Raw genomic sequence first — 18895 nt, forward strand, 5'->3', positions numbered from 1 at the left:
CAGATCCCCTCAATTTCGAACACTGTCAAGTGGTGTTTTTCTGTCTTAATTTCGCTCGCCATGTGCCTCCAGGAACTTCCCAAGTCTCTACTTCAACTTCTTCCTTCCTTCTGCTTCACTCCCCTCTTAAGGTGGACACTCTACCGGTAGGTACATTTGCAGTGCATTAGTTACAGAGGCGAATTATGCTGGAACTGAAACATTTCCAAATCTGCAGGTGATTTCTAAAATCCTCAGAGAATGTTGAAAGCCTGTGCTCACATGAAATCTTCATTCTCTGCAGATGTACACAGTCTCTACCCATGGGTGTTTTATCTAGAACACTCTTGGCATTTTTCACTGTTCTTCCTTCCACCGTTCCTTCACCATCAGTGTTGGCTCTTCGATAAGAGTTCAACACATTCCAAGTTTTGTTGGTCTGTAGTCTTGATATTTGTTTTTCTTGCCCTCATAATCTTTATTAGGGCACTGTATTTTGACTGGGTATGCCTATCTCTGTGTGGCAGCTTTATTCTTACCTAGCCACTAGTCTTTCGCTTGCGGTTGGGTGTTGCTCTCTGGGTATCATGGAGCTCTTTTAGACTAGTTTGCATTGTCCTTTTTCTGTGTTTTATCTGGTCAGGTCGAGTCTGAGGCTCCTTGCTCTCTGTTACCCATCTCGATGAAAGTGATGCGCTTACTGGTTTTCTGCACATCATGGAGAGAGGTTATACACTTGTGGCACTGTTGAATATTATCCTATGTGATGCTATTGCTTTGTGTGCTTCTTCGACTTTGTCTAGCCCCCTCCCCCAACTATTTCTGCTTGGTGTATCCCATTTATGTAGCTATTGGCCCTCTCTAAAGGTATAAAGATGACCTGTAGTGCTTTATTCCTATGTGTTGCCGGTACATTTCCATCTCCCGTGTTGTGAATTGCGCTCCATGTCTACGCAGTCAGGATTTCGCTCCCTCCTGGATACCTCTTTGGAGAGCTCGATTTTATATCTGGTGTTTATATCATCTCGGAATCTGATTTCTATCCATTCAAACGTGTCGTCCTCTAGCGCTATGCCATCTTTTTCTCCTGGCTTCTTATTCCATTTGAGTCGGCCTCCACACTACTGAGGGTAGGGGTGTTGCCCTACTGGGTAGACCTTTGTCACTGTTGCACCATATGTGTCACCTCCCAATTTGCTGTCCTGAGTTGGCGTCCATTTATGGCAGCCAGTGTCGTTCAGATTGCCTTTTTGTGTCATTTCCGCTGTGGCCTTGGTGGCCTCATTTTATTACCCTTTTTCTCAGGTTTGTGGCAGGAATTAACGTGGTGTTCCTCATCAGTGACGTGCCTTGGAGGAATATTTCAGCAGAAGCCTCCCTGATAGCCATCCGTCTAGTGTGTAGGCACTTACCCTTTATAGTTTTTGCATCTTCACACTCTGTGCATTATCACCCCATATTTTCCATCACCGTTGTTGATCAGCAATGCTAATATTCATTTGTTTTTGTCGTATTTAAGAAAAATATATTTTTCGGTTCTTACTGTAAACTTAGACAAGCAGTTAGCCTGGGCATTTTGCCATCCTGGAATTTATTTGGTGGCGTAGCTGAACTCTTGTGTCTTTGATGCTAGCCGCTGTAGGTGGGAAGTTTGTCTTCCTATCCTTATTAGGCCTAGAATGTTTATGGATTGCTTATGGGCATCCTTACACCTTCATTTTATACCCCATATATATTTCCATAAGAGGATCACTGTCCAAGTGCATGCCAGCATTTCTCATCAAGTGACCAAAAAGGGATTTTCACCTTCATTGAGTACCTTTAAGAGGTATGCTAGTGTGTTCTTGTTTTGGAATCCTTTTTGCGTGAGAGCAGCACCGAGCCCTAAGTGTTGTCACCTTTTGCTTGGAATGTTTTCCTGTTTGTGTTGAATGGGCAAAGGCATGATGTTGAATTCTTGCTTGCGTTGTTACTTCCAGGGGTAGTGGTCACTCTTCTTCATTCGTGCTCTCAGGTATTCTATTTTAGTTGAGAATCTCGAATTTGGCCTAATAACGCACTAGGTCCATGTTCTGGTGTTTTTTAATGTCAGTGACTATACTCTCGGTGGAGCTCATTTTGAGCTTGGTGTAATGTTAACATAAACAAAATGTGTACATTATGCCCCTTTTTCATTGAGTTGTATGGCGGATCATAACATACTGCTGCTGGAACTCCTTACCTACCTCACTAAGGAACGAAAAATCATACCATACCTTCCGTAAAAACCTCAAAACCCTCCTATTCCGCTAAAGTCTTCCACATGCACTCTCATGCTTGCATTGTAACCACAGCATAGCATAACCTCTAAGCTCAATGTTTATTACCAATGTGAAATGTACTCGGTAACTCGGTTTACATCTGTAAACACATTCCTATGCTTGTGTTCATGACTAAGTCTGCTGTAACAGCGCCACGATGCCCCAGGGCAGTTCTGTGCGCTTTATAAATGCAAATAAATAAAATAAATAAATAAATAAATAAATAAATACAATTCTGCCACCCCCTTCCTCTTTGCCATACAAATACTAAAGCATTCGCGTGGGTTTTCATGCCGGTGCAAATGCTGTGGATTCCTATGGCGTCGACCTGTTTTTCACACGAGCAAAAAGTATGTGGAATCCATAGGAATCCATTTTAGATAACGGGCAGCGTTTACTTCATTTTCATGGCGGAGTGCAAGTATGTATGCCACCTTTTTCCACTCCCCTTTTGCATTCTGCTGCGCAAGTGAGGAAAATTTGGCGGTAGGGACATGTCTCCACCAAAGTGCAAACATAACGGGTCCCTGCCTCCAAATTATGGGAGATTCGAATATGAGCTCCTTTGTGTTCTGTACCTGCCACTGAGACTGAGTATCATAGCAATTCAGGTTTCCACGCTACAAATTCACATTCTTCTTCGTTGAGTAAAATCTGCTTTTCTCTAGACTCATGACTACTTTGTCGAGCACTCTATTGCGTTGTTCTTTCTTGGCGGCATTCACAATTCTATAGTCCTCGAAGTACTTAACTTTGTTGATTTCTTTCAGCATATCAGTCTTTTTTTCAATGGAAGCTAAAGTAGATACCAAGTGGCATGCTGGTGTGCTGGAGGCCACTGAATGTGGTCACAAATGCTGTTAAATGCTTAGTACCCCAGGATGCAACATTACCTGATGGTATGCACTTAGGGTGTCTAGATTAGTTGAATATGATTGTGGATGTCATGAAAGAACTAGGTTGGTGATGTCTGGCAGGGAAAAGTCATAACATTTTACCCAACTATTTGAATGATGCTGTACTTTACAAGTAGAGATAGTAGATGATAAGTCCCTTTTTTACGGCTATTGGCACTGGTCTCATCTGTTTCATGGGTATTGCATCATTTTTCAGTTGACTTGTGCATGTACCCCTTTACGGTCTGCATGGTGGATTTGAACACCTTGAAGTGTTTCTTTTTAGTGTGTCTTATATATCTTCATGGTTGACTGACAGCACTTGTTCTCTGGTATTAGGATCTATTTTTATGTACAGCTTCTCTTGTTGTTGCCATTTTAGCAGAGTGCTCAATTTTTTGTTTTTCACACCTTTATAGTGTTTGACCTGTCTTTCAGCTCTAAGATGCTCTTCATGTACAGGCCTCACAAAATCTACTTGACCAATTGCATAGTCGTGTCGTTTTTATGAAGGTCGATTACCATTTACATGGCACTTGACCTTGCTGGTGAGTACAATGAATTTCTGGGATGTTTGAAAATTCTGTTTGACATTTATCGCAAACAAAGTTTGTTTGCAGAAATTTTAAATAAAACGTTTCACTGTGTGTGGCTGGCCTCTGGGTGGCAGCAGTGTGCCAAACATTAAGTGGGGTCATGGTGACATACACCTTTTTGCAAAAAGTACTGTTAAAATGATTGACACCCATCATGAGTACAGGCCATTTGTTTTGGGTACCGTAGGTACTCAACCTGCTGGTCTAGCAGGATTTTAAAGAGTTCGAGAGGGCTGCTGTAGCCTTGTTCCATGTGCTCTGGGATTGGAGTATGCGTTTTTGTTGCCCTACTCCTTTCAAAAAAATACTTTGGGATTTACAATGAGGTGTGAACCATGTGTGTCATCACTTTGATTTCTTTCCAATCAAGTGCTACAGAGCACATGGGTTTGGCATATTTGTGTTTGCGTATCAAGCCTTTTATAGTTTGCGCTTGATGTAGTGGTGATTCGCTGCTGTCTTCTGTTTGACTGCTGCTGCTCTTGCTATCTTTTTCCGTCTTCTCTATTCTGACTTTGGCTTTGGCAAACGTGTTCTCGGTCTGGCTGTTGGCACATGTTTTCTGTTTGACTGCTGCTGCTCTTGCTATCTTTTTCCGTCTTCCTCTGGCTTGCCATTCTCAGCTGCCTGCCATGAGCGCGTAACTGCCTCAACATTAGCACCCTTTCAGGGGGAACCAGTCAATCATGTGGCTAGGAATACAGGCTTGAATCGGCATCAAAAGCCCCGGTGATATGCCGCCTCATGGCCGGCTCCCCCCACCCTCCGTCCCCTCTTTCTTTTTGTCTTGATTACCCCCCCTACTTACCTTATTTTGGTGGCAGACATGCCGCAGCCGCCCCTTCCCCTTGGCTCCTGCACGCCGCCATGGAAAGGGAAGGGGGATCTGTATGCATGAGGGCTTTGTACGCATGGCGGCCATTTTAAGACAGTATTTCCAGTCATTGAACAGCACTTGTGCCTTCCTGAGTACCAGTTGGTGCAAGAGACCCACCTTGAGAAGGCAGGAATCGGAACCAGGAAGCATACAACATCCGGAAGATCCAGCACCCCCATATTGGTCAGTTATCCATACAATTTATATTTGGAATATTCTCAAACAAAAAGCCTTTGATGGGATCCCTAGTATTGATTTGCTCTCGCAAATGAAAACCAGCAGGGTCTCATTTATGCGTAATACATCCTTTTTCTCAAATACCACCCAATTTTGAGTTGGGGTGACATGTGATATTTGCAGTATGAGGTAAGTAGAAACTAAAGCATGGGGTACATTGAAATCTGTTCTTAACCCCATGCACTACTTTCTATGGCCCCCATTGCCATACATATCCCACGTGCACCCTAGTCTTGAGGGGTATTTTAAAATAGGAGGTATTTCAAATACTAGGTGTTTTTACCATAACCACCATACTCCATGAGGCGTGAGATTGGTTCACCCTGATTGTAACTGGTTTTTTTTATTAACTATCCTTTGTAACAGATGCACAGAATTTATTTTTTGTAAAATATGTTTTCACAACAAGAGTGGTGAAAGGTAAGTTATTAAGATTTTAAACAGAAAATAAACTGCAAACATAGGGATCTGAAATCATTTTAATCAGAAGAGGAAGTATGCTGATATTTTTCGAGTTCTATTAAAGGAATGGTTCGGTCAGAAAATATTATTGGCCAAAAAGATGGCCAATATTAAAACAAATACCTAAAATATATATTTTTTTAAGTCCCTATGCAAAGTTTCGAGCAAATGAAGCTCAAACTTTAAAATTGCAAGCACTAGAGGGCATCCGTTTTGTGAATTCAGGCAGCCTCCTCGGCTCTGCCTTTGCGGCACTAAACAAGCATCAAAAGCCCCCTACTGGGAGCTTTTGCTTACTGCAGCTTAAGCAGAGCTGAGGAGGCTGCCTTCACTTTCATTTTACGTTTTCTGTGCTCCTCAAGCCCAGGGAAGCACAAAACTTAAAATGAAGGCAAAAAAGCTGAGGTGCACCAATTAAAAATATAACGTGTTTGAAAACCACGGCAATCACAACAACGTTGTTATTCTGACAGAGGCAGCTTTCACTGGGAGTCTCCTGGGCTCCCCCAACCCTGAGGGAGTCCAGGAGACTCTCAGCAAAAGCTGCAGCATTCAGAATAACGTATTTGGATTTGTAAATACTGCAGCATTTACAAATACAAAAACGTTGTATTTCTAAACACACCGCGGCACGGAAACACAACTGTGTTGTGTTTCTGCCTACAGCAGCTTTCACGGGGAGCCTGAGAGCCCAAAGTGAAAGCTGCTGTAGACAGAAACACTGCGGCATGGAAACACAACCGCGTTGTGTTTCTGCCTGCAGTGGCTATCACTTTGGGTCTCCGGTGCTCCCCTGGGGGGAGAACGCTGCAGTTTTTCTTTCTAAGTTTCTCAGGCTCCTCCGGCTTGGAGGAGCGCAAGAAACTTAGAAAGAAAAACCGCAGCGTTTTTAAAACACAACAACGTTGTATTTATGTTTGCGGTAACGTTTTAAAAGCTGCGGTTTTATTTCTAAGTTTTCCGTGCTCCTCCAGCCCGGAAAACCTAGAAAAAAAAAAACAGCTAGTGCTTATTTTTAAAAAAAAATAGCTCTTACCGAGATGCAGCTGCAGTTTTCTTGCCTGTTGTCTCTGGTCCCCGTCCGGCACCAATGAAGCAAAAGCCACCCAGTGATAGCTTTTGTTTACTACAGCTGGCTGGCTTTTGCTTCATTAGTGCCGCAAATGTAAGCACAGGCGGCATCCATTTTACAAAATGGATGCCCCCTAGTGCTATGCAATTTTAAAGTTTGAGCTTCATTTGCTCAAAACTTTGCATAGGGACTAGGGACTAAAAATATATATTTTAGGTATTTGTTATCTTTTTGGCCAATAATATTTTCTGACCGAACCATTCCTTTAAATATGCACCACCCTATCTTCTCCAATCCCCCTTTTGTCTACGTATTGGCAAGACAACAGTATCTTGCTAAGCTGTTTGCTCTATAGAAAATGCAAAAAGGAATATTGAAATACATTTACAATTTAAGAGTGGAAAGCGGACTGCAGATGGCTGGGAATATAGACTGTTTTGTCTCTGAATGCTTGAACAGCCATAAACGCTGCACTTTTGTTTTTTGCAGGGGAGTGAGCACTAGTGTTCTCAGACACGAAGCAGAGTTCTATGGCATCACCCCGCTAGGTACAGTACATGTTTATTGACTTTAGCATTCCTGCTTGCAGTGTAGCTTGCTTTGCCTTATACATAAAAAGAGGGCACCACTTAACAACTAGTGCTTCACTAGTGCTGAACATCATGGCATGTACTTGCAGCTGGTAGTTGTTAAACAGATTATTTTATGGATTTTCGTTTATTTAGTAATTTTACATGTAATGGAGAGTGAGACCCTCTTTCTCTATGTATAGATGGCGTTTAAGAGCTTGCTAGACTTGGGTGATAGCAATGATGGGTGCTTAGATGAGACTATTGATGAGAATCCTACTAAATGATGTTGCTTTGTTAAACCTCCTTTTATTTTCTTGCATTCCATCATCTTTATGATTGTGTAGCCCATTCTTATCATGCTGTGCAAGCAGCAATAAACACTGTGGCCTTCACTTGGCACTTCATCGCAAGCTAAAATGGTGCCTTCTTTCTATTGTGCCAGAATAGCTCACACCCCTTAGTTGGTGCTGTTTAGTATTGGTTATTAGGTGGCACTAAAAGCACCCCCTAGAAGACAAAACTATTCTTGTAGGATGTGAAGATAGTGTTATGTGAGCAGGACACAGCCTGGAGATGTTGTGTAGCTATGTGTCTCACTCCAAACACGCACCAGACAGAAACACAAAGGATACATTGGTCAGCCAATTAGTCTTGCCTGCCAAACTGCCAAACACTCGGGTCTACCCGCACAGGATGTCTACCTGCAATGTCTGGCACAGGAAACTAGTCTAAGCCAGTTTTAATCCCAATGCAGGGTGCATGTCTGGACTCGGAGTTAGCAAATATCGGCACAGTGGCCATTTTAGGCCTTCCTCAGACTTCCTCCTGTTCCCCACTGACAAAGGTGTATTAATACATGTAAACCCAGTCCATTCATAAAAATAAGGAAGTGCGGCAGGTGCAAGAAACCCAGCTTTATTCAATTTATTAACAAACAAATTGTCAGTAAGGAGTCATGCAAGATACAAAAAACTCAACCCGCCCACATCGAGCTGAGGACCATAAGGCAAGAAACCACACGCTTTGCATATTTACAAAAAATAATACATGGGACATTTTCTAACATAATAATTGTCTACACTAATCGAAACCTCTATAGATCCCTATACATTGGAGTCTACAATTGGCTATTCCATTATCTGCAACCCCACCCATGTCCATCCCTCCAACCATGGTCATCATTTCAATCGCATCACTGTCACACAATCCGGTTGGTTGTCACAGTACATACTAACAGTGATGAGAATACTTCACTGCCATTCGCTAGCACCTCTTAAGGTGGTTTTGAATGTTGCAACTCTCCTAGACAGTCCAATTATTTGATTTACTGAACGGGAATGGAGAAATCAAACACCTGCTTGCAAGAACAAAATGATACTCCCATCTCGTCTCCCGTGCCAGGGCCCCATTTGTCCCAGACAATTTACCCAACCTTGAATGTTCCAGTTAGCAACTGTTGTCTTGATAATCGCTGCCAACGCAGGTGCATAATCTTTTAATTGAGTCATGGGATGAATAACAGTCTTTATGAGCTCTGTCTGCAGGGTATATTTTCTTCTATTTTACTGCATTTAGTACAGGGTATAGTGACATCAATTGGCCTTAGGGGGCACTGTGTATACAACTTAGTTTAGTGTTTTTGGCAATGTTTCTTCTTGAGGCACCATGCATCTGGTGATCAAAACTTCTGTGTGTTTATTCAATCATTGTATAGACCAGAAATAATTGCTACATATTTGCTCTTGTCTCATGGGAGAAATATCTTTTCACTGCTCCGTCAAGCACCATTGTGTAGTCCCTTCCACTGTAACCTTCGCTGTCTCATACTTTCAAGCGAGAAAGGGCTTCTTGTAAAGTTGGTCAAATCTAAGCACTGTAGTACGGAAGCTCTAAATTAAAAACTTTGTCTATTTTCACATGAGGCCTTTGCTGAAAAATGGCTGAACGTCTGCTCGATGCTACCTTTATAGTTCATCAGGAATGCCGTTTCTTCATGTATGTATCACGTAGTAATCTTGAAACAACATGGGAGGCGACAGTGTTCTCAATATGTAACACAATGTTTTAAACCACTTGAGTGCAGAGGAGAAATAGCCCTGACACAAAGCGGACAATATAAACCTATAAGGAAAAGAGTCCAATCTATGAGCCCTCCGGTCCTCTGCACACCTTAATTCCAGATTACTGGCTGAAAACACTTCAAAAAGTTAATACACAGAAAAATTCATGTAGTTAAACGTAAAACAAGTAATTGGTATTTAATCTTCCAATATTCCACAATGAATGTGTAATATACAAATACAGTTGATGCTCAACACGTCTTCTGGGCAATCCCCTTCTTCAAGAGCTAAGCTGTAAATATTAAACGAAAAAAACAGTTTAAAATATGTCAAATTCATAATAGATTCAATATAACCATCACCACTACACCAGTTATGAGTAAGCAAATAAACATGCCAAGGGTTCACAGACTAATATGCCACCATCCGAGTCATCCATGGGTTCACAATCCATGCTGTAGTGTTGAAGAATTCAAAACAAGGGTATAAGGCTGTGCTACCACTAACACCCATGATTCATGCCAGTGTCACCTAATGGGACTTCTACGTTCTTGTGACCAGAGATGTGGTTTTTGTAATCTGGCATTGCTAGCACTGGCTCAGTGCCAGTCCCATTTATTTTGTTAATTGAATGCTTCGGCCATCTCTGCTGACCAGACAATGAACTTTTCCTCCTTTTGTGCGTCTTTTAATCATTGTGAGAGGGGCCTGGTGTATGAGGCATGATCTAATATCCAGGATCAGCAATAAGTGCACAGCCCTAGAAACTGCTGCAATTTCTTTTCCTGTATGTGAGGAACCTGAGGGGACCTCACTTCTTTTCCCCATGGATCCTCCTCTCAGGTGGCCAGGGAAAGGCCATCAGTTTTGTATCCCGACCCTGGGGGTGGATATGCGAGGGAGGATCACCTGGGTGGAGGGAACTTGGGGAGGTGGGAGAGGACATCCTTTGAGACATGGTATCCCCCATTCCCATTTCAGAACAAACCTTCTACCCCTCAAGCCTTTGTAGGCTGTCAGTCCTTTCCCTTTTCATCCCTCCAAAACATCCCCTAAAAACACCACTTCAATGCTGGGACGAGGAAGAGACCAACTAGGAGGACACATCCTCATTTAGGTGGGATAGACACATGTCAGTCCAGTACCAAGAAGAGGAAGAATCAACAACAAAGAGTTATGCACACTTCCTTTAATTCAGATATGCCCAAACACCACTCTGGTAATAAGACAAAGAAGAGGGCTATGCAATGAAACAGCCAGGCATGTTCAGCTAATGAGTTTCGTTATGGTCAGGCAATTGAACTGAATGACACACACCTGTGGTCATTGCAATTCCAAAAACTATAGAAAACCCTTGCCGCACAGCCAAGGCAGAACACAGAAGCGGCCTGCAGAGAAGCTGGCTGGAGAAAGGAGTGGGAGATACGAGAGCCAGGAGCCGTGTCGAGCAGGAGAGAGGGAAGCTGTGGCAGAGGCTGGCCCTGGGAGGGTCAGGAAGCCCTGCAAGCCCTCCTTGCCGAATGCACGCAGCAGGAGCAGTGGGGCGCTGAGGCACACCAGTTGCCGTAAAAGCCAGGAGAGCAAAATGTGCTCTTTATTACCTCCTCGAAGGGAAAGCGGAGTCCCAGGAAGCCCGGAAGCAGTGCTAGCCGTAGAGCGAAGCCAAAATGTGGAGCCGGTGAGTCAAAATGGGGCAACACGCCAACCGGAGTGCTCCGGGGCCTAAAACACGCACATTTGAATATTGAATGAACTTCAAATGTTTAAAAGCACTGTTGAATGTCAAAACAAGTGCTTTAGAAAATCAAACAAACTGGAAGCTTTTATTAGCACTTTTGAAAGCTTAAATAGATACTTTTGAATACCGAACAAATTTAAAGACGTTTTAAGCACTTTTGAATGCTGCACAGAGCAAAAGCAAGTTATGAGTACTTGTCAATAGAATGAAAGCAAGGTGGTGCAAGTAGCAGATACCACGGAATGAATCACATGTGTTGGAAAAGCCAAGAGAATACCAAGAAGGGTATGAGAGAAGAAACAAAGTATTGGGCAAAGCTAAAAGAGTTCAAGGAACTGCAGGTTAAGGGAAAACCTGTATTGGCAAGAGTCAGAAGAGTACAAACGCTGTAGCAAATGTGAAGGCATCAAGGAGTGGACACAGACACAAAGGTAAAGTTCTTGGGATACACCTTTATTTAGAAATGACAAAAGGTTGGTCAAATGCCTATCATGCCCTGTTTTAAGATGGAGTTTCCCTACCTAACAAAAACGAAGGGTAGTCTGTGTCAGGAAGTCCAAATCAAAGTATGCGTCTATGTCCAAAAACCTATCCTTGCCCTCACATCTAACTCTATAATGTGTAGGGATCTTGATCAAAAAGCAGTAAGTGTTCTAAAAGCAATAGTCTCAAAAGAAAGGTTTCTCTCAGTTTAGCAAATAACAATTAGGGGTTCCTTTCCTCTAGATGCGACCCGTTCTACAGCTTAGAAGCAGAGGATATTCTTCCTCCACAAATTGTTAAATGTTCCAACTTTTAAGTAACTCTCAACAGGCAGAGGGTGCGTCCCAGCCTCTCCTTTTGAATTAACAAAAAACATGTTTCCTTGTAGTTCACAATCTAAAAAGTGCCTGGGGGATTCCCTTCCCCCAAGCTTCAAGACACAGTTCACAATGCCTGAGAAGTTCCCTTTGCCAGGCTTCAGGATACAGTTCACAATAACATCAGGGTTCACCCCGTTTAATTGCAGTTGTCGGACCGCATGGCCCACCCACTACAGGTCACGCAACCGGTTTCCTGGTTTGCGTCCTTTCCCCCAACTCAGTTTGCTGTCACAAAAAGTTCCTTTATTACCATACTTTTCACAGGCTTCTCTGCCTAAGGTGTATTATAGTAATTTCCTTTCACAGTCTCTTGCCCACACAGTTTCACAATACTTCGTCTTGTCTTGCCACTTGTTTTCAAAGAGGCTCTAGCCCCTATTGGTTCCACACTTCAGTTGGTTCTGGCTAATGATTTCCACGCAGTTTCCAATATTATATAACAGTAGTCCCTATTAGCGTTTCTTTCATACAATTCTCAATGGTTTTCCAGTGCTTGTTTCAGACCAGTTCCAACTAATACTTTGTTCAGTATTCAAAAATAAAGGTACTTTATCTGCCTTCTCCAGCTCTTAGACCACCTATCTGGCTGTTCTGCAATAAGACGCATATATTTTCCAGCCCAGGGAGTCCCGGTCCGAGTGCCCTCTTCTCAACACTCACTGGTATTGTGCCTCAACTCCTTCAGGCTGTCTGTTGTGGTTTTGTTCTGCTCTTCCGCGGATACATCCAGCGAGCCCAGCTCTCTCTCCAGGTGTTCGGTGGCACACAGCTCTGCCTTTCCCCGATGGTAGCTGATCGCAACGCCGTTTGGACTTCTGGAGTCTGGCAGTGTTTGAGGAGGCACCACTGTCCCACAGCCTCTTCAGCGTGCTCCCGACAGGGGGCTAAAAGGAACATCGGACTCTCTTGTGGCCCACCTTGGCCTACGTATCCTTTTCTCGCTCATGCTCGGCACAGCTCTGACACAGCACTCTCCGGCTTTCCTGTCTGTGTCTCTCTCTGTCTCTCATTCCAGTCTGTCAATGCTGCTTCATTTGGCACACTTTTTAAATACATGCTGAATGTATTGATTGGGCCCAGGTGTGGGCCATTGAGTTTCCTTGTCTGACCTTGGAAGCCTCCATTATGGGGACATGCCTAATGGTTCCAAATGTATGCCTCCCTAGTCCTCTTCCTCGTCTCAGTAATAAAGTGCTGTTTCTGGGAGACCGTTTGAAAAAAGGAAAAGGGCTTTCGATACCCTACAAAGGCTTGAGGGTTACTTTCCTCCCTATGAAGTGGAAATGGAGGATACCATGTCTCATCTGTGGGGACCTCCTCCACTCTCCCCAACTCTCCCCCACCCAGGTGATCCTCCCCCGCATATCCACCCCCACGGTCTGGATCTAAAAGCGATGGCCTTTTCCTGGCCACCTGGGAGGAGGATAATTTGGCAAGAGAAGTGAGGCACCCTCGGATTCCTCCCACAAAGTGCATGGTGGCCAACCAAGCCACTGTAAAGTGTTGGAAAAGTGTGATACTGATGAAAGAGAGGCAAGCTTCACTGACGAAGGAAAGCAGTGGACAATTGTTGATGAAAAGCAGATAAGGAGTATCGGTTGCCTGTCCTGTAATGGGTGGACAGTGTGGTCCGACATCTGCACCTGGACCGAGTGCCCCCCTTTTGGAAAAGGTCCATGGAAGTATACATTAAGAAGTTTGTGTTTTGCACAAGCCGCTTATGTGATTTTGAGGTCAAGAAACAGACTTATCTTTGTGAACCAATGGAAGTACTGATGACAATCTCCCGTTGTAGCGGAGACGGGGTACAAAGTAAATAAAGACAAACTGCAATACCTTCAAAAGGAAGTGACATATGTGGGCTAAATAATATCATCAGAAGTAAGAAGAGTGACACCGGAGAGAGCAGATGCAATACACAACACACCACAATCAGTTACATGTTAAGGCATCGTGAAGTAGACACAGACAACAGATTCAAATGTGCAGTCCAATGTTTTATTTAACTTAAAATGCAGGCTGGAGTAAGGCCTAATTTGCCCTATATTAAGGTGGGATTTCCCTACCAAAAAGAATCTAAGGATAGTCTGTGTCAGAATGTCCAAATCAAATAACAGTATCCAAACCCCATACTTGCCCTCACAACTGTCTATGCAATGTGTGGGGATGTCATCATCTAACGAAATAGTGTTCCACATTAAGTTTGGAGCTTCTTCCAGCTCTTGGCTTGTAAGCAGCTTCCCCTTCCCCAAGTTCAAAACAGTTCACAAAATATCAGGGTTCCCTTCCCCAAGAGTTTAAATCTTCCAGCTAACGATGCCTTTCCTTAGGATACTTCCTAACAGGGCTTCATTACAGAATTTACGTGGGTTGAGGTTCTGCAATAATGTCACAGGTGCTCCCACTTTGAGAAGAAGTTTGTGTTCAGGAAGACCAAGAGGATTTAAAGTGTTCAAGAACGCAACAGGATAGTGGACTGCGTCATCACTTTGAACCAGTGAGTTTACGGATTTGTACTCCATTTGGACTCCCCGGAAATAATGAATTGTATCTTTATTGAATACAGCAGTCATTCTGTTCTATGGCGTTAAAATGGCACGCTCACATAACCATTCTGTAGATTTCTCCATTAGATTTTTTACGTCCGGTTACATTTGGGATGTGAGGTTCGCTAGGGAATTGACGACTGTGCCTAGGTCGAAAGGGACTCTAATACGGGATGCTCGAAGCAGTTCGGAAACTTAATTTGTAGCATCATCGGTTTGTGAAATATGGGTATCCTCATAAAACAATGCCCCCCGCCCCTTGATCCCCACCAGGGATGGAATTTTGTTTAGGGGTTCCATAAAATGGGCTAATTAAACCCCCAAAATTGAATTATTTCCTAACATCCACTCAGGACAGGAAATCACCATGACACCTACCCGAATTGGCTTATTTAACCTGAAAGGTTATGTACACTGATTAACCCTAGAACTGCAAGGAGGGCAATTGCCTTTTTATAGGTACTGCGAGGAGTCAGAAATGAAAGGCGGACACAAAGGTTTGTTATTCTCCGAGTCAGACATTTTATTCAACAGAAATGGGTTGAAAAAACACCTCTCTAAACCTTTTCTACAGGGGATTCTCCCTAACTGAAAACTAAAACTAAAGGTCTGTCTGTGTCATGTAGTTAGTAACTGAAACAGTCCTTGTTCCAGAACATTTTAAGCTGACACTAACACTAGAAGCAAAGCAACAAAAAATGCAGATACATGTCTTTGACTTAAAAATAGTAAAACTTGTTCACAACTAAATGTGTTCACAACCAAAGCATAGTTCCAACAGTGTTCCACGAGAAACCCAGAGAATGGTTCCCTTCCCTTGATACTCAGATAGGATGGCACAAGGAGCCTCTTGTCCAGCAATTCCTTTGTGTGGTGTTTCCAAGGTAGGATCCTTGGATCCAGAGAGAGTGTGGTTCCCTTGCTCTAGATTTTTAGGTGGCATGTAAAAAAGTATCTCTATATCTACCGTTTTTTTCCCCTCAGGCACTGGATTCACACAGGTCTTGTTCCAACAATAAATCCCATAATGGTCTCGTTTTAACTTCAAACAATACATTGTAAGCAGTCTTTCTTTACTATTACGGGTTGCCTGGTATTCTCTCCTGCCAGGAATCCTCCTATGTGGTTTTCAGATCTCCTGGTGTACTCCCCTGCCAGGTATCTTTGCCATCCAATGTCAAGCTCTTTACAGAATTTCAGGTACCTGGTATACTCTCCTGCCAGGACCTCTGCAAAAGTTTGTGAGGTAAGGGGTTTTCTTTCCCTCTCACGGACTTTGCTTCCCAACTGCTTGGTATTCTTCTATCAGGGCTTCTGCAAACGTTCACGATGTAAGCGGTTTATGTCCTCACCTTTCCCTCTCACAGCCTTTGCTTTCCAGCAAATGTTTGAGGTAAGGGGTTTCCCTTTTCCCCCTTTCCCTCTCAAATGTTTTGCTTGCCTGCAAAAGTTCATGAGTTCATGAGCTAAGGGGTTTCCTTTCTCCCCCTTTCCCTCTCAAAGGCTTTGCTGGCCTGCAAAAGTTCATGAGGTAAGGGGTTTCCTTTCTCCCACTTCAATCTCACTTGCTTTGCTTCCCAACTGTTATTTTTCCCGTACAAAGTAGCGAATGTTCTTAAGATCTACAATATGTTTGCTCATGGTAGCACTTGTTTCAACTGTCCCCCACATTTACATCTCATGAAACCAGTTTTGCAATTAACTAAGCTTGGTATCTTTCTGTCACTTGCAACTTCATACAGTTCAAACGTTTGCTGGCGTGCATGTGGTAATGGTCTGGAGTCTGCAACTGCTCTAAGCAGGCTCACCAGACTTTCTTTGCGTCTCCACCTATGTTTCTTCCGCTTCAGAATCGTACAGGCGCTCTGCCAGCGTCTAAAGCAGCTCTGTGAGCAACTGCTGGCTACCCTGGACCGGAAGACACTGTCCGTTGGTGTGGTCGTGTTCCATGGAGTCTCTGTGTGGTCTCCAGCCTTCCCACGGCTGGCCTTTCTGCATGCTATGATTTCCGTCTTGCTACACCAGTCCGGACACCTTGCGGTCAGGAATCCCGGCTTGGGATTCCTTGTTCTCTCCTGCCGAACAGCAACGTTCTGTACTGCATCTGCATTTTTATATATTGTGCTTACTTTGGGTGAAACACAACAACTAGTCTGCACATAAGACTTCAGGCTTCCCTTGTTGTTCTGCATGAACTCCTTCCTCTGCTTCCTCGTTTTAGTCCTGGAGTATTTATGGGAGTTGATGTCCATAGATGTAAATGGATTTCTTAGATGTGGTTGTTCAAAGGCTTTACATAAAGAAACACCAGAACCATAAAATGCTACATATGAGAGATTGTTTAAGTCGTAAATGGGGTTTTGACTACTGTGATTTTTAGGAAAGGGTGTTTGACTTTTACTACAGGGTGGAACTGTTCGATGACAACAGGCTCTCAAGGACATTGGTATTTTAGAGTCTCCCTCTAGTGAAAGATGGGAATAGCTCTGCTTATTGGATTGAATCATCACCTCCCCCCAGTAACTGTCTTCCTCTATGAAATCTTTCTTTATACAGACGCACCCAGGATTCAAATCAGGCAGGAACTTCCATCCCTTGAATTTAGGAAAGGAGGCTACAACAGGGAAATCGGTGATGATTCCACTGGATTCATCGCAGTACCCACTTTGGCAGCATCAGCACTGAACCAAGCAGCAGTCCATTTGAATCAATTGCTGCCTCATACAGCTTGAATTGTGAAATTGAAGTCCTTAGATTTGGGCACTTTAAAAGTGTCATCCCAAGTATTTTGCCACCACGAAGTAGTTTTGATACCTTAGAAGTAACTGTCTTACTAAAGGATCTGTGTTGGTGATACAGAGAGAGGTCACAAAATGAATGCTTTATTTATGTTTTTGTGGAGAATACATTTTTACCAATTTGGCTAAAAACAGAGGAGCCCATTATGGTGTAGAATTATGACGATCTGGTCATGTCACTCTCCTAGGGGTCAAAGTGGGCACAAAAGGAGGGGGAGTGCACAGTAAGTAGTACTTATCAGAGGATGAAATGGGACATGGACATGGGGACACAAAGCAATACCACATACATAAATATCGGTCTTGTACAAAGTGCAAAGGCATCCGCTTTTGACCTCTTTGCATACGTCATGAGGTTTGGTGCGGCTCAGAGTTTAACACCGTGTATGCCCTACTGCTTGAAATTGCTGAATGGATAATTGATATTTATGCCCTTGACACAGAGGACCTACAAACTGACTCGCCCCCTGTGCTCAGGGTAGTTCCAGTATGCACTTATCAAAATGGGCAGATGCACCTTGGAGCGTATCTCATGCGCAGAATGGAATTAACATAATAAATGACTGTGGGCCCAAATAACCGGACAGACTCAAAGAATATGTCAAAGTGCTACCTTATTGCCATCTCTAATAAAGTAGTGACATCAGGTGACCATACGAAATACAGCTAACACACTCTCATCGAAGTTTTGATTACACAAAGGCTTCATACTTCGATGTACGTCAGCTAGGATGTCATCCTACTTGGCAAACAGTAAAACCTATCAAGGGTAGGGATTGGTTAGGGAAACATATATATCTATATTATGTATACCTATTAGTACATTATTGGCTGCCCCTTATCTGGTAGGCACTTCTCGAACTACCTCCAAACACATATAATACTGATTATAAAAAATAATAACAGTGGATTGGCTTTTGCAACACTGTATAGCATGCCACTACAACCTTGGACATTCAGCTTGCTACCAGCATGTGAACAGTACAAAACCCAGGTGCGCGGAACAACGGCAGACCACTGCCCACATTGGTCAATACGCCTACCATCTCTCATCATGAGCCAAGGCTTCTCCTTTGTAGTTGACCTTGCTGACTGTTTCCTTCTCTGGGATTATTAAGGGAGTCGGTGTACACCACTATCTTCATCTGAGGCTTAATGTATAGACTTTTTCAAGACTTGCACCACGTGTCAGTAGACCACACATTTGTCAGTTTCCACCTGTTATTTACTGCTATTTGATTCAATTATGCTGGGTGCTATTATTCCTCTTGGCCTCTAGAGATTTGGTTGCTCTGTTTTACATGTTCTTTCTTCACCCTTGATTGTCCAATACTTGCCACTTGCATATGTTTTAGCTTCTGCTTAATCTAAGAGAAATGTACCCTTCGTGTATAGATTATCCTGTTTAACTCTCTTTGTACTTTATTTCAATGATGTCTTGCTGTGTCATCCTTCGTCTCAGCAAAACAGATATTTTTTGTTTCTTGCATGAAGCTGTTTTTAGCAGCTTTTCAGATCTGCGGCCCTGGTTTGTCTCTGAGGTAATTTTGACACAATCCGACATCCAACTTCTCATCATGTCCTCTTTCCTTGTTATGTTATAGTTACTACTGCAGTACGCTTCTGTGCAACTCATCTACCTTGCGTTTCTGCATATATATATTTGTTGAGCTTCCAATCGTATTCTCAGCATAAATGATTTCTTCATCTCTCTATACTTGATTACTTTGTTACTTGAATTACACCTTCATTCTTTAGGTATTCATAAATAGTTTCTGTGCGTCATCGTGTCTTCCCTTTATGACGGCACTTTACTCTCGTCAGTTTGTACTTACAGCTCTTCCATGTCCAATGGTGTATGCTGACATCCTTCAACCTTGTCTGGCTGGACATCTCACG

General features: G+C 43.1%; 1 protein-coding gene across 2 annotated transcripts in view; it reads left to right on the top strand.

Annotated features, from left to right (window-relative positions):
* Positions 1–18895, top strand: part of KCTD3 (potassium channel tetramerization domain containing 3) — a 529442-nt gene that overhangs the window by 130496 nt on the left and 380051 nt on the right. For both annotated transcript variants that reach the window (XM_069608570.1, XM_069608569.1), the window contains exon 5: positions 6909–6967. In XM_069608570.1, the coding sequence (XP_069464671.1) occupies positions 6909–6967 (59 nt within the window). The remainder of the gene's footprint in view (positions 1–6908; positions 6968–18895) is intronic.

The sequence above is a fragment of the Ambystoma mexicanum genome, chromosome 4q, assembly GCF_040938575.1.
Source record: "Ambystoma mexicanum isolate Mex_15411 chromosome 4q, UKY_AmexF1_1, whole genome shotgun sequence".
Classification (NCBI taxonomy): Eukaryota; Metazoa; Chordata; class Amphibia; order Caudata; family Ambystomatidae; genus Ambystoma; species Ambystoma mexicanum.